Source organism: Oncorhynchus mykiss, chromosome 12, assembly GCF_057628025.1.
Source record: "Oncorhynchus mykiss isolate SJ-2025 chromosome 12, ASM5762802v1, whole genome shotgun sequence".
NCBI lineage: Eukaryota > Metazoa > Chordata > Actinopteri > Salmoniformes > Salmonidae > Oncorhynchus > Oncorhynchus mykiss.
This window is the reverse complement of record NC_143033.1, coordinates 29,024,789-29,041,366: the sequence shown is the minus strand read 5'-3', so window position 1 is coordinate 29,041,366 and position 16,578 is coordinate 29,024,789. Positions and strand designations below refer to the sequence as shown.

The window sequence follows — 16,578 nt, the reverse complement described above, 5'->3', positions numbered from 1 at the left end:
TCATAGATGCACAATTGTTTTGAAGCTGAATGTACATTTTTATAAATTTTCTACATGTATAGCAATATTCAGACACGGCAGTTATTTATCTTTATCTATGTGTTTATATTGTGTGAATAAGGAAATCTACTATAGGTAAAGTGCACTTATATTGTGTAAGTTATTATGTGCACTTGTATGTGAATTAATGTTTTGTTGTCATTACTTATCAATCTATTGAAATTAATTAATAACTACATTTTGGAAATTAGATATATTGAATAAGAAAAAGCATATTAGAAAATAGATTGCCAGAACTGTCAAGACGATAACGTTTGTGTCCGCTTCTCTTTCTCACTAAAGAGGCCACCTTCAGATTCAGTCTGAGGCTGGTAACAGTATCTTTACTTTTACTCAATTATGACAATTGGGTACAATTAGGTTCCCAATCTCCCAACCTCATAACTAGCTACCAAGTAGCCATTTCAGGCTATCAATAAAGTTAGAGTTGTTAGCTTGTCTAACTATCTTAGCTGGCATTCTATCTTAGCTATCTTAGCTGGCACAGAAAATCAAGCAATTACTAAACATACTGAATAGGACTCACATTTCTTTAAATCTTTTACCCAGATTTTAGCAGAGATGCAGAGAATCATATTTAGTTTCTTTGAAAAAAAGAACCACCAGTCAGGAGGATACAGACAGCTCCAGATGTACGCTTAGATATGCAGAAAAATAAACATATTTTTGACATAGAAATAAGCGTAATAATTATGGCTCTAGATTCCAGGGAAAATCTGTTTCAGGTGTTTGAGAACATTTTTAATTCTCCAACTTCCACCCTCCAGCCATCCCCACGTACTTTGTGCCTCTTCAGATTTTTTGGGGTGCATGCTGCCCCTGGGTGGCGGTGTCTGATGGACGAGATAAGCCTACATCATAAATGTATCACTATAGAAGGTAAACAAAATAAGCTATTTTCCCCAATAACTCACTTACCCAGGTTAGGCCTTCTAATTCATGTCTTCCTGAACAAAATCTGCTACATGGTTGAAGTTTGCATTGTATGTAGCCTAATGCCGATGCTGTCCGATTATGAAACGGGGACCTTATTTATAAATCCCTCTAGATTTAACCTGAAAATAGACGCGCCATTACTAGGCCAAATATTTCAACAGAATAGGCGATTAGCCTTCTTCCCAATGAATTCAAATGGAATATATTCATCAATATGCATTTCAGCATCTCCCTAGTCTCGTATATTGCAGGAGTCAAATAGAGAGATAGCCTGGTAGGCTAGTCAGTGTTTGACCTGTCGCCAAGATTGGTTTCTTTCTCTAGGCTTGTTGTGAAAGGGGGGGGGGGGGGTGAGACTTAAATGTTTTGAATTCAAGTTTGTTCGTTGTGATTGCAATTTTACTCAACTAATTGAAACAGATTATCTGTGTGACTTTTAAGTGTTTTCTAACCATTTGGAATGTGCATAAATTGCCTCTTGGGACTCGCATCCAAAAGCTTGCTGGGGTTCTAGTTGGTGGCAGTTGCCAGCCTGGCAGTAGGCTATACTGAGACGAGAGCTTCTTTGAGACAATTCGTTTGAATTAATGCATTATTGCTGCCGCCCTCTGGTTGAAATCTCTATTGCACCTGGAACATACATTCTGTTGTTTTGGCATCAGTCAATTGATCCTCTTTTTAGACATACTTTTTAGACAATGCCCCAAATTCACGCAGAAATCCAATTAAAATAAACCATGTACTGAATTGAAGACCAGCATATTGTGTCGAGGGCAAAATGCTAATTCTTTAGTAAGCCTAGGTCTATACCACTTGGATTGACCTTGCCTCAATCCTCAGCATCATCAAAGAAACAAACAATGGCAAAAATGTTTAAATTATTTATTGTTATCTGTCAGTTAACACACATCACATCCTATTATTTCTACATTAGTAATCATAAAGATGGTGGTCTCTCATCTTGACACGGTATTGACGTAATAGGGTTGTCCTTGGGCCATATCATGGCTGTCTCTAGTCAATGTCTGGAACAAAACCTATAAGAACACATGAGACATCTCTCAGAGCTCACATGAGCAGTCTGGATATAATATGTCTATACTCTAAAGCCAATAGATGGGTTATATAACATGAGCAGTCTGGATATAATATGTCTATACTCTAAAGCCAATAGATGGGTTATATAACAAAACAAAGGGTTGCTGGGTGAGACGGTCTGGTTGTCTCAGTCAATACAACATTACACTACCTTGTTTCAAGATTCAGCTGTGTTCACAGGTCTGTAGACAAGACAAACCATTGAAACATGGACAGTGGGACAGTATGTTTTATAGGGTTATTCCATTTGATTTCAATCACTTTTTGACTGCACCCCTTTTGGTTTTAATGAAACATTCTAGACATATTTGCCCAGTGTAGAAGTGGTCAGAAAGTGACTTTTTGGACCTGAATGCCAAAACATTTAGGAGAAAGAGGTGTGCGAAGTTGACAGATTTTGCAATCCCCACCCTACCATGAGACATCCATGTCTGCATCACTGGAAAAGATTAACGGTTGAGTTTGATATCATTTAAAAGCTTACAAACAGAGTTGTCAAACTATTTTATAATTTTTAGAATAATAACTTTTTTTTAAATGATCCTTTAATGTCAATTATCTGAAACTGTGTCAACTTCGATTTTTGTAATATTTGCATATTTTGTATTTTAGACCCTATTTTACATAATCTGAGGTATTTGTGTTGATGCAAAATGCATCAACTTTGACCACCTCTATCTCCTAAATGTTTTGGCATTCAGGTCCACCAAGTTACTTTCTGACCACTTCTACCATGGGAAAATATGTATAGAAAGTTGTGTTCAAATCAAAATGGGTGTGGTCCAAAAGCTATTAAAATGAAATGGAACAACCCTACACTGTATGTGTGAAACACTTGTACAGGAGGTGTTTCTAGTCATGTTTAATGTTTCCTGTTTTAGCACTGATGAGATAAAGGATTGGGTCCCTTCCAACAGCGGAGCTTCTTACCTGTGGCAGCACAGACGCGCACAGTCAGTCAGTCACAGTCAAAACACACACACAGGCCAGACTAAACACAGATACAGTGCATGTATACTGTGGCTATCTGTGCTCTCTGACACACTTAGTTCAATGTTTTATATTTAACAGTATCTCAAAAAGCATAAAGCAGTGGATAATGTGAGGTACAGTATTTATCCACTACCTGGCTAAGGGAGTTACACTGTCTTGTGAAAGTATTCACCCCCCTTGGCATTTTTCCTATTTTGTTGCCTTACAACCTGGAAATAAAATAGATTTGGGGGGGGGTTGTATTATTTGACTTACACAACATGCCTACCACTTTAAAGATACAAAATATTTTTTATTGTGAAACAAACAAGAAATAAGACCAAAAAAAACAGAATTTGAGCGTGCATACCTATTCACCCCCCCAAAGTCAATACTTTGTAGAGCCACCTTTTGCAGCAATTACAGCTGCAAGTCTCTTGGGGTATGCCTCTATAAGCTTGGCACGTCTAGCCACTGGGATTTTTGCCCATTCTTCAAGGCAAAACTGCTCCAGCTCCTTCAAGTTGGATGGGTTCTGCTGGTGTACAGCAATCTTTAAGTCATACCACAAATTCTCAATTTGATTGAGGTCTGAGCTTTGACTAGGCCATTCCAAGACATTTAAATGTTTCCTCTTAAACCACTCAAGTGTTGCTTAGCAGTATGCTTAGGGTCATTGTCCTGCTGGAAGGTGAACCTCCATCCCAGTCTCAGCAAGGTGCCCTCACTTAGTGGTGTTGCAGACTCTGGGGCCTTTCAGAACAGGTGTATATATACTGAGATCATGTGACAAATCATGTGACAATTGGGGCGGTAGGTAGCCTAGTGGTTAGAGCGTTGGACTGGTAACCGAAAGGTTGCAAGATCGAATCCCTGAGCTGACAAGGTGAAAATCTGTCGTTCTGCCCCTGAACAAGGCAGTTAACCCACTATTCCTAGGCCGTCATTGAAAATAAGAAATTGTTCTTAATTAACTTGCCTAGTTAAATGAAGTTAAAATATATTTTTTAAATCTCTGGAAGACAAACTAATTTCCCTGTATTTAGCACCATACATCATTCCTTCAATTATGACCAGTTTCCCACTCCCTGCTGATGAAAACATCTCCATAGCATGATGCTGCCTCCACCATGCTTCACTGTGGGGATGGTGTTCGAGGTGTTGGGTTTGCACCAGACAGTGTTTTCCTTGATGGCCAAAAAGCAAAATTTTTGTCTCATCTGACCGGAGTACCTTCTTCCATATGTTTGGGGAGTCACCCACATGCCTTTTGGAGAACACCAAATGTGTTTGCTTATTCTTTTTTTATTCCTTTGGTTGCCTCTCTGATTAATGTCCTCCTTGCCTGGTCCGTGAGTTTTGGTGGGCGGCCCTCTCTTGGCAGGTTTGTTGTCGTGCCATATTCTTTCCATTTTTTTATATTGGATTTAATGGTGCTCCGTGGGATGTTCAAAGTTTCAGATCTTTTTTTTACAACCCAACCCTGATCTGTACTCCTCCACAACTTTGTCCCTGACCTGTTTGGCAAGCTCCTTGGTCTTCATAGTGCCCCTTGCTTAGTAGTGTTGCAGACACTGGGGCCTTTCAGAACAGGTGTATATATAGTGAGATCATGTGACAGATCATGTGACAATTATATTGCACACAGGTGGACTTTATTTAACTAATTATGTGACGTTTGAAGGTAATTGGTTGCACCAGATCTTATTTAGGGGCTTCATAGTAAAGGGGTTGAACACATGCAGCCACCACTTTTCAGTTTTACATTTCTTTGCATTTTTTGAAACAAGTATATATATTTTTTTCATTTCACTTCACCAATTTGGACTCTTTTGTGTATGTCCATTACATGAAATCCAAATAAAAATCTATTTTATTTCCAGGTTGTAAGGCAACAAAATAGGAAAAATGCCAAGGGGGGTGAATACCTTCACAAGACAGTGTAACTCCCTTAGCCAGGTAGTGGATCAATACTGTACCTCACATTATCCACTGCTGCAAGGCAGTGTAGCTCTGGGTGAGTGAATAGTTACATTTTAATCTGTAGCTAGGGTCAAACACCAGTGTTAAAGTTGACTTCTAATACTGACTGAATCATTAAAAATGCATAATACACAGTAAAACTCTGTTAGTTAAACATTTAAGCCCACAATGATAACTATGAAGTAATAGGCAATCTGTGCTCGGGTCATCTATGATAAGGTGAGACACATTCTCTGTCTTAATGTCACCCTGACAAACAGCTCTAGATTAGACACTTTCCTCCATGGAAAGTTACTGGTTTTACGAGTGTGGATAAGATAAAATGGGACTTTGTACTATTTAATGTATCAGGCAGAATGCTCAACATACCAGAGACCAGAGGTTGAGCCTTGAAGGACAGAGTAAAGGCAGTGCAAACACATCCATATCCTCTGAGATTAGTGAAGAGGACTTAGGGCACCGAGCTGAAAAACAACTCTCTAGGAATGAGAGACCCGTTTGGATGTTTGGTCATGGAGAAATACAAGTTTATTGTCTGTGTTCTTTCACGCAAACACACACACTAAGTTCACACACACGCACTCATGTGACACACGCTCCTGCACCAGTGGAGGCTCCTCAGAGGAGGAAGGGGAGGAACATCTTCCTCAGTGAATTTCATGATAATAAAAAGTGAAATAAGTGTTTGTTTTTTAAAATAAAACTATACTAAATATAATCACATCACCAAATTATTGATAAAAACAGGTCTACAGTAGCCTCAACAGCACTCTGTAGGGTAGCACCATGGTGTAGCTGGAGGACAGCTTACTTCTGTCCTGCTCTGGGTACATTGACGTCAATACAAAACCTAGTAGGATCATTGTTCTCACCCACTTCCATAGATTTACACAGTAATTACAACAACTTCCGGAGGATGTCCTTCAACCTATTAGATCTTTGGAGCATGAACTGACATGTTGTCCACCCAATCAAAGGATCGGCGAATGAATCTAGTACTGAAAGCATAAGCTACAGCTATCAAGCACTGCAGTGCATAAAATGTGGTGAGTACTTAACTCGGAGACAAAGACAATAGTTGAACAAATTAATTTCTTCATAAATTAAGAAGAAGCGCGCGCGACAAACCACCCTTGCTGTCTCTGCCTGGCTGGTTCTACTCTCTCCACTGAGATTCTTTGCCTCTAACCCTATTACGGGGGCTGAGTCACTGGCTTACTGGTGCTCTTCCATGCCATCCCTAGGAGGGGTGTGTCACTTGAGTGGGTTAAGTCACTGACGTGATCTTCCTGTTCGGGTTGGTGCCCCCCTCGGGTTCGTGCCGTGGGGAAGATCTTCTTGGGCTATACTCGGCCTTGTCTCAGGGTAGTAGGTTGGTGGTTGAAGATATCCCTCTAGTGGTGTGGGGGCCGTGCTTTGACAAAGTGGGTGGGGTTATATCCTGCCTGGTTGGCCCTGTCCGGGCGTATTGTCGGACAGGGCCACAGTGTCTCCCGAACCCTCCTGTCTCAGCCTCCAGTATTTATGCTGCAATAGTTTGTGTCGGGAGGCTAGGGTCAGTCTGTTATATCAGGAGTATCCGGTGTCCTGTGTGAATTTTAAGTATGCTCCCTCTAATTCTCTCTTTCTCTTTCTCCCTCTCTCTTTCTCCCTCTCTCTCTCTTCTCTCGGAGGACCTGAGCCCTCTGACCATGCCTCAGGACTACTTGGCCTGATGAGTACTTGCTGTACCCAGTCCACCTGGTCATGCTGTTGCTCCAGTTTCAACTGTTCTGCCTGCAGCTATGTAACCCTGACCTGTTCACTGGACGTGCTACCTGTCCCGGACCTCCTGTTTTGGACTCTCTCTCTACCGTACCTGCTTTCTCTAACTCTGAATGATCGGCTATGAAAAGCCAAATGACATTTACTCCTGAGGTGCTGACCTGTTGCACCCTCTACAACCAGTATGATTATTATTATTTGACCCTGCTGGTCATCTATGAACGTTTGAACATCTTGGCCATGTTCTGTTATAATCACCACCCGGCACAGCCAGAAGAGGACTGGCCACCACTCAGAGCCTGGTTCCTCTCTAGGTTTCTTCCTAGGTTCCAGCCTTTCTAGAGATTTTTTTCCAAGCCACCGTGCTTCTACATCTGCATTGCTTGCTGTTTGGGGTTTTAGGCTGGATTTCTGTACAGCACTTTGTGACATCAGCTGGTGTAAAAAGGGCTTTATAAATACATTTGATTGGTTGAAATTTGATTGATTGATTGGCTGGGCATGGCTCCCCAGTGGGTGGACCTCCCAGGCAAACCCATGATTGCGCCCCTGCCCAGTCGTGAAATCCATAGATTAGGACTTAATGAATGTATTTTCATTGACTGATATACTTTTATGAACTGTAACTCAGTAAAATCTTTGAAATTGTTGGATGTTGCGTTTATATTTTTGGTCAGTATATATATATATATATATACACACATACAACGAGTTCTTTGTATGTGGCTGCTATGAAAATAAACTGTGTTTGCGTCTGATCAGGGGTGTATTCATTGTGCTGATTCTGTTGAAAACATTTCTTAAACGGAAGCAAACAAAACTAAACAGGGACAAACATACCTGTCTGTCATATTGATTACTCAACATTTTCTGGACCTAGTTTGTCAATGATGCCTGTTGGAGGATTAACAGCCCACTGGGCACAGACGTGAATTCAATGTCTATTCCACGTTGGTTCAACGTAATTGTGTTGAAATGGCGTGGAAACAACGTTGATTCAACCAGTGTGTTCCCAGTGGGAGAATACTTACTTACAGGCCTGCAGCCATCAACCATCAGCTTCCATTAATCTCAACTACACTCATGTACTGAGGTCACTGCTAAATCCATACTCTCCACTGCAGTCAATAGACAATTACACCCTCGTGCTCTAGTCAGCTATTGATTAACAGCAGAAGAATGATATTCAATATCATTCATGAAGTTGAATCATGGCGTTTCGAGTATGAGTAATACATTCTGACTCAAATAATGGCAAAATAAATTATAATTCCAATTGACACACGGTGATAGACATGGAAAAGCAGAATCAATAATTCACACACATCACACCAAAAAGGGTACATAAGTTGAAACAATCAACAAACAGTCAAGGAATCATCAGTGCCAAAAGGTAATTAGTGTTACGTTAAAGTGATTAGAAAAATCTTGCTGATAAATTTTCTTCCGTTTCACAACTCTCAGCCATAGAAAACAGCAAGTGTAGTTCACTGTAGCATCAGTAAGGTCCATGTGAACCTGGAGTATATCCTGAGACAGGTTTATAGCTTCATAAGAGGTTGCAGTGTGAGTAAAAGGCATTCTTCATAAAATATGTCACAAATATAGATATGCTCAATACTGTTTCAGGGAAACAATGATCCAACGCACGTTAAGCTGACAGCAGTCCAATGACAGCAGATATCACATATAAAAACCTTTCTTGCAAGCCTTCCATTCCCTGCCAGTGTTGTAGGGTTCACACCAGTCTCATTGTCAGGTCCAAAAGACATGCTGAGCATCCCTGGATGAGAGCAGCTGTGATCATATCACGGTCTTGCTTGCTGGGAGATGGAGAGTAGAAAGAACATGTTCAGGAGTCACATTACTAATAACACCATCCTACTCAATCCTTATTCTGACAGCTAGCTATAATTAGGTTTCACAGTTATAAGTTGAACTAATGATACTATATGTAAAGTATCAAAATGAATATAAGTGCCCTCTGAAGCAGTACAGATGAAAATGAATTGAATTATTGATAGAATTCCACCACAGTGCTGAGGTTGTCTGAGCATGTGTCTTCCCAGTGGTCCTGGGTGCTCCTTTCCCTACCTGCATCTTACTGTAGACCCAGGGCAGCAGGCGGCTGACACGACTGTAGACCCCCGGCATGTTCCTCCTGCCGCAGCCTACCCCCCAGCTGGTCACCCCCATCAGGTACCAGCGCTGGTCTGAGTCCTTACACACCAGAGGACCTCCACTGTCCCTCTAGTGGAGGAAGGGGGCGGTAGGGGGAGTGGGAGATGGAAATGGAGATGAGAGGAAGAGGGAGAGAAGAAAAGGGAAGGAGGGAATAGAGCGACACAGGATGAGATTTGTGGACATCATGTAAGAAGCTGTGTGGAAGTAGCTACTGTCTGTGGTTCTCTGATGGGTCCTAGTGTCCTCTTCACTCACCTGGCAGGAGTCCTTGCTTCCCTTCATATCTCCAGCACACAACATGTCTTGAGAGACCTGACCATTGTAGACTGTGTTTCTGTTACATACACTGGAGTCAATGATGTCCACAGTCACCTCCATAAGACTTGTGGATCCACGGGCTGAACATAAAGCAACAAAGACAAACAGATATCACCATACAGAATATCACACCAGATTGTTTTCTAGTCCTTATTTACATCACATATCATGCTGCATTTCTATTTCCTCTCCATGTTCACCCCAATGGCAAACAGAACCTAACAGTCGCCCCCCTGTGCCAGTCCCTGTGACTCTCACCTGTCCCCTCTGTTGTCCCAAATCCAGAGGTCCAGCATTTTGTCCCAGGGGAAACGGTCTTGTCATAGGCAGGCAGGCACACAGGCTGGATGCTGTCTGAAACAACACACACGCATGTTAATTATGACGATCAAAAATAATAGTGACCCAGTATGGTGTAATGTGCATCATTAATCACGTAATATTGTTAGGTTAAAGGTGAACTCACTGGAGTAGTCTACATAATGTGTGAGTTTAAGCAGGGCAATGTCATAGTTGTTGGTGTTATCATCATAGCTCTCATGGACAATGATCTTCTCCACCATCTCAGGGACAGGCAGCATCGTCTGAGAAACCATGCCCATGTACAAACGCCAGTTATTGGGCACCAGGGACGATGAGTCTTTCCTAGAGATAGAAGAGTTGTTAGGTAATTTACCTCTTCACTGATAACTGTTTTAGCTATGTTCATCGTAAGCACTGTTCAGTCTTAGCTAGCTCACTTCGGTTAGCTTTGTTCACTTCCAGATCTGTTCTGTCTTTGCATCTGTTCTGTTATAGCCCAGTTATTTTGTCTTAGCATTGTTACATTTCATGGCTATTCTATATGTTCTGTTTGATAATGTCATTACTGTTCTGTTTTACATTCTCTCTGCACAGCTCCTTGTCCATTGTCTGCTGTGGTGTCTGCCGTACTGACCTGGGGAAGCAGTGGGCTGCTGTCACCACAAAGTCAGGAGCCACCAGGGTGCCTCCGCAGGTGTGAAAACCCCGAAAGTGGAGGCTGACCTGCCAAGGCCAATCGCCCAGATTCGCTGCAGAGCCCCCTATGATTCTGGATGATTGCTGCCGGCCACAGTCTACCATGGGGACAGAGAGAGGGAGTAAGTCGGTCTGTAGTCCTAATACAGTATGGGGATTTGTATTTGGTCCTCTGTTCATCAGGAGAGCTAGAGGAAGCTCTATCCAGCCTTAAAACACCACTGGTTGCCTTTGTGTATGAATTGTGAGAATGTAAAGACAGTTACTCACTGATACACTGCAGGGATACAGTGTCCTTGTTGAGGCAAGATGAGCTACTGAACACAGACAGAAACGCACAGTTCAATCAGATCACCAATGAGATCACGTTTTATTTGCCTTCTAATGGTCTAATGGTGACATTTTTGGCTCTGATAAATAATCTGAATATATACACACACAAACAACAACAAAATATATATATATATATATATATATATATATAAATAAATAACAATGATTTATTATTTATTTATATATTTGTTTGTGTGTGTGTATATATTCTGATTATTTAGGAGGTGCTGCAGCATCCCTACTTCCCGCAGCTATGTACACAACTTGGCATGTAAATGATTACTCAGTGTGTGACATATGCAAAGGGCTGTTGAGTGTGTCCAGGAGCACTCACTTTACTGACACCTTTCCCTGGATGGTGTTGCAGGTCTGCCCTGTCACAGTGAGAGTGGTAGAGGACCCATCTTTCACACTGCTAGTGCTATGACTCCTAAATAAATAGATGCAGGGAGAAGTTCATATACACGTCCTCACATCACTACCTCACACCACTAAACCCATTGATTATTGGTTATTGTACTGCAATATTGAGGGAACTAGCACACAAGCATTTCATTCACCTTTTATACATTCATTAACCTGTGTACATTATGAATAAAATGGGATTTGATTTAGATTTATTTGATGGGTATGGTCACACAGGTTTGCACAGTTCAATCTTTAGACCAAAAGAGGGCAGCAAAACAGTGGAGGATCTTACGCTCTGAAGCCTAGTTGTGCACAGGTCTGGTCAGCCAGGCCCTTGTTCCAGCCACTGTAACATACAGGGAGGAAACTACCAGCGCTGTTTGTCTTCACCTGGAGAGCCCCGTTCGACCCGAACCTTACTGGATAATACACAGGTACATCACTCAATTAGAACATCACTGGATCACACAGATACATCCTTCAATTAGAACCTCACTGCATCACACAGATACATCTTTCAATTAGAACATCACTGGATCACACAGATACATCCCTCAATTAGAACCTCACTGGATCACACAGATACATCCCTCAATTAGAACATCACTGGATCACACCGATGTATCACTCAGTTAGAACATCACTGGATCACACCGATGTATCACTCAGTTAGAACATCACTGGATCACACAGATGCATCACTCAGTTAGAACATCACTGGATCACACAGATGCATCACTCAGTTAGAACATCACTGGATCACACAGATGCATCACTCAGTTAGAACATCACTGGATCACACAGATGCATCACTCAGTTAGAACATCACTGGATCACACAGATGCATCACTCAGTTAGAACATCACTGGATCACACAGATGCATCACTCAGTTAGAACATCACTGGATCACACAGATGCATCACTCAGTTAGAACATCACTGGATCACACCGATGTATCACTCAGTTAGAACATCACTGGATCACACAGATGCATCACTCAGTTAGAACATCACTGGATCACACAGATGCATCACTCAGTTAGAACATCACTGGATCACACAGATGCATCACTCAGTTAGAACATCACTGGATCACACAGATGCATCACTCAGTTAGAACATCACTGGATCACACAGATGCATCACTCAGTTAGAACATCACTGGATCACACAGATGCATCACTCAGTTAGAACATCACTGGATCACACAGATGCATCACTCAGTTAGAACATCACAAATCCATTACAGATCCAGAAAGGATCCTTCTGTTTTTGTTACTGGCAACAAAAACTAGGTGATAGCTATTGGAGTACTGACAACAATTGGTCTCATCACTGCCCAGTTTGCATTCCTGTCGGCCATCACACTCCACAGTGTTGGAGGGACAGCTGTCTTTCTCCATCTCGCTGGGCTGGTAGGCTTCACTGCTGCTTAGGTGACCAGACACCAGGGATGGACCGTAACATACTGGACAGAGGTCAAAGGTCAGAGGTCAAAGAGAGAGGCCATAGGATATCCAGAGCCATGGAAGCCCCCATGTTAGTATACCAAAACAATGCAATATCATACCAGGTATATTACATTCACATCATACCCTTAATATGGAATTTATGATTTTGGAAATAGATGTTTCTGTCATAAATTCTGACGTATTGTATTGTTACATTATGTCAGTGTTAAATTATGTTACATTATGTCCACATAATTGTACTGTATGGGTTCTCTGTAAGTTATTGGTCCAGTTACCCCCCAGCCAGAGAGCAATAACGAGGAAGACAAGCAGTAGGGTGGCTTCTCCTGATCCTCTGTAACAGTGGGAACTGTTCTCACACGACAAGCTTTTCTTACGACGAGGGGCTGCAGGGGGGAGAAACAGAGACATTTTAGGTTCAGAAAGAGAGAGAGAGATGGAGCCCTCTCATAGAAAGAGTTGTAGTTATAGTTAGGGGAAGGAATATATATTGAGGATTGAAGAAGTTAAAGGGAATGTGAGGAACTTACGGGCACTCTGAGAGACATGGATGACATTTGCATGTGGCATCGACTGGTTGATGTGGTAAGGTTGGGAGGGGGTGTCAGACCACCCTCTTGTTCCCACCAACTCTCCATACTGAGGAGGAGGCTGGGTGGGCACTACTGCTAAGTAGTATGGTGGTGGTTGGTCACTGTTCTGTGGAGAGAAGGGAGTCAGGTAGGTTTTCATTGGCATTAGTAGGCTACGTACATGATCAAATTCTAAACACAGGCAGGACTTCTATGATTACATCTGAAGTTTAACTCTAGCCCAAAATCCTACACGACCCTGAACTATAAAAGACACAACTAATGAAATATACAGTGCATTCGGAAAGTAGTCAGACCCCTTACTTCCTGAATGCACTGTATGTACAGTTACAGCTTTATTCTAAAATGGATGAAATAATTTTTTACCTCCTCAATTTACACACAATTCCCCATAATGGCAAAGTGAACTGGGAGACTAGTCAGGATTGAGGGAAAGATGAACGGAACAAAGTACAGAGAGATTATGGTAGAACATTTACAAGATTATGTTATAATACTGTTTAAGCATCGATGAGTACTCTCTCATCGATGAGTACTCAAGCCTCTGGAGCTTGGCGCTAGCAATTGATTTGTGCTGGCTTGGTGGTAAAACCTACAGCCTGCGTTCAATAGAATGAGTTGGCCTCTGTGTGGCCCCAGATAGAGATAGCCTGAAGGAGTAGAACAAACCCCTCTTTGTCTCTAATCATCTTTGCATCCGAGACACTAAGCTGGGGGGTAAAACAACACGTGGTGCACATAACTCACAAGATGAACCCAAGATAGCTTATGATGCCCCAAGATGCTGGGGAGGGGTGGAACCAGCCATGACTAAGCATTTTTAGTGTCAGCCATATAAGAACCATGATTCCTCTGTAGTTGGGCTCTAAACGATCACCGTTGCAATTCTTAATCAATAAAAAATATTGATTGTTTGAAGAATTAATAAGTCTCTCTCACTTAATAAATAATTTTACACGACAAGATTCTTGATGAAAACTTGTCCAGAACGCTCAGGACCTCAGACTGGGACAAAGGTTCACCTTCAAACAAGACAATGACCCTAAGCACACAGACAAGACGACGCAGGAGTGGCTTTAGGACAATTCTCAGAATTTCCTTGAATGGCCCAGCCAGAGCACGGACTTGAACCTGATCGAACATCTCGGGAGAGACCTGAAAATAGCTGTGTAGCGACGCTCCCCATCCAACCTGACAGAGCTTGAGAGGATCTGCAGAGAAGAATGGGAGAAACTCCCCAAATACAGGTGTGCCACGCTTGTAGTGTCATACCCAAGAAGACTTGAGGCTGCAATCGCTGCCAAAGGTGCTTCAAAAGTACAGAGTAAAGGGTCTGTATACCCATGTAAATATGATAATTATTTTGATAAAAATCTGTTTTTGCTTTGTCATTATGGGGTATTGTGTGTATAGATTGATGAGGGACATTTTTTTAAAGTCCATTGTAGAATTAGGCTGTAACGTAACAAAATGTGTCAAAAGTGAAGGGGTCTCAATATTTTCCAAATGCACTGTATATATGGCTGCATTTCAGATACATTTTTGAACATTTTAATGTTGCAGTGATATGACTTAGGCCCAGCATTTGAGCGATGATGATTTTGATAGCAAGCCCTGAGCCCAATGACTCGACTACCCCCACATGAAGAGAAAGCAAAATGCTATTTTTCAGGGATTCACAAGGATCATTTGAATTTCCTGAGTGATCAAGTTAAGATCCAACATCTGATATGCGGAAGGTGTTTTTATAAGTCCATGGCATATTCTTCACAATATTCTAACACACACACACCCATCAGCATCACAAGCATGTTGTAAGTGTTGTTATGGTAGTGTGAGCAATGCTGAGAAGTGTTGCACCAATACGTCTATTCAGTGGATCCAAACCAACAATCTACTCAGTGGATCCAAACCAACAATCTACTCAGTGGATCCAAACCAACAATCTACTCAGTGGATCCAAACCAACAATCTACTCAGTGGATCCAAACCAACAATCTACTCAGTGGATCCAAACCAACAATCTACTCAGTGGATCCAAACCAACAATCTACTCAGTGGATCCAAACCAACAATCTACTCAGTGGATCCAAACCAACAATCTACTCAGTGGATCCAAACCAACAGTCTATTCAGTGGATCCAAACCAACAATCTACTCAGTGGATCCAAACCAACAATCTACTCAGTGGATCCAAACCAACAATCTATTCAGTGGATCCAAACCAACAATCTACTCAGTGGATCCAAACCAACAATCTACTCAGTGGATCCAAACCAACAATCTATTCAGTGGATCCAAACCAACAATCTATTCAGTGGATCCAAACCAACAATCTACTCAGTGGATCCAAACCAACAATCTACTCAGTGGATCCAAACCAACAAACTATTCAGTGGATCGAAACCAACAATCTATTCAGTGGATCCAAACCAACAATCTACTCAGTGGATCCAAACCAACAATCTACTCAGTGGATCCAAACCAACAAACTATTCAGTGGATCCAAACCAACAATCTATTCAGTGGATCCAAACCAACAATCTACTCAGTGGATCCAAACCAACAATCTATTCAGTGGATCCAAACCAACAATCTACTCAGTGGATCCAAACCAACAATCTATTCAGTGGATCCAAACCAACAATCTATTCAGTGGATCCAAACCAACAATCTATTCAGTGGATCCAAACCAACAATCTATTCAGTGGATCCAAACCAACAATCTATTCAGTGGATCCAAACCAACAATCTATTCAGTGGATCCAAACCAACAATCTATTCAGTGTATCCAAACCAACAATCTATTCAGTGTATCCAAACCAACAATCTATTCAGTGGATCCAAACCAACAGTCTATTCAGTGGACCCAAACCCGAATGGCAAATAACTGGTCAGTGAAACACAACTGAATTTACTAGCAAACATTGAAAGCCAAGATACAATTACATGAATACAAATGTATATGCCTCAAACTTATACTAATCTCACATTTAAATTTTAAAAAATGCATGGTCTATCAGCCATACCAGGCACAAAACTAGATCTGGCAATGTTTTGTTCCCAAACCAAGTAGGAACAAAAGTAAAAAGATCAATATTATCCAATAGACATGTCCGATGAGTTATAGAAGAGAGTAAATCCAATTACCTGGTCATGCTCCATCTGTGTGTGGAGGCCTGTGGTCTGAGGTGGTCTCACTGGGGTCTGGGCCACTTCTACAGGAGAAATCCTATAGCTTTGTGAGTGTCTGTCCAGTCTCTGTCTGTTCCACAGGCATTGGAATCCAATCCTCTCTCCCTCCACCTCCTCCTTTCCTCTTCAATACTGGCCCAACTGGTTCCACCATGGAAAGTGGGTGACACGCGCACAGCAGCCAGACACACTTAACTTTTTGGATTTTTTTAAGTTGTTTTCTAAAGAGATAATTGGAATGACTAAATACAATTACAATGCAA

The 16,578-nt window shown here is 41.6% G+C and overlaps 1 protein-coding gene across 2 annotated transcripts; it reads right to left on the bottom strand.

Annotated features, from left to right (window-relative positions):
• Positions 1–8,062: 8,062 nt before the first annotated feature.
• Positions 8,063–16,477, bottom strand: LOC110537345 (transmembrane protease serine 13). 2 transcript variants are annotated; one of them, XM_021623299.3, is made up of 13 exons: positions 16,271–16,477; positions 13,058–13,226; positions 12,803–12,913; positions 12,374–12,523; positions 11,348–11,474; positions 10,982–11,077; positions 10,585–10,631; positions 10,253–10,412; positions 9,782–9,960; positions 9,574–9,669; positions 9,253–9,395; positions 8,908–9,063; positions 8,063–8,636 (listed from the first exon to the last, which is right to left on the bottom strand). In XM_021623299.3, exons 1-13 carry the CDS (start codon positions 16,283–16,285, stop codon positions 8,622–8,624), a joined length of 1,464 nt encoding a protein of 487 aa, XP_021478974.2. In that variant the 5' UTR covers positions 16,286–16,477; the 3' UTR covers positions 8,063–8,621. The 2 variants fall into 2 exon arrangements, with proteins under 2 accessions (XP_021478974.2, XP_021478975.2); XM_021623300.3 differs by having other exon boundaries at positions 10,585–10,628; positions 16,271–16,439.
• Positions 16,478–16,578: the final 101 nt, after the last annotated feature.

Bases quoted from the DNA above. Each gene is read 5' to 3' on its own strand.
- LOC110537345 (XM_021623299.3), bottom strand. The intron at 12,914-13,057 runs GTAAGTTCCTCA...TCCCCCCTGCAG, and splicing joins CCATGTCTCTCAGAGTGCCC to CCCCTCGTCGTAAGAAAAGC. The intron at 9,670-9,781 runs GTGAGTTCACCT...GTGTTGTTTCAG, and splicing joins ACATTATGTAGACTACTCCA to ACAGCATCCAGCCTGTGTGC.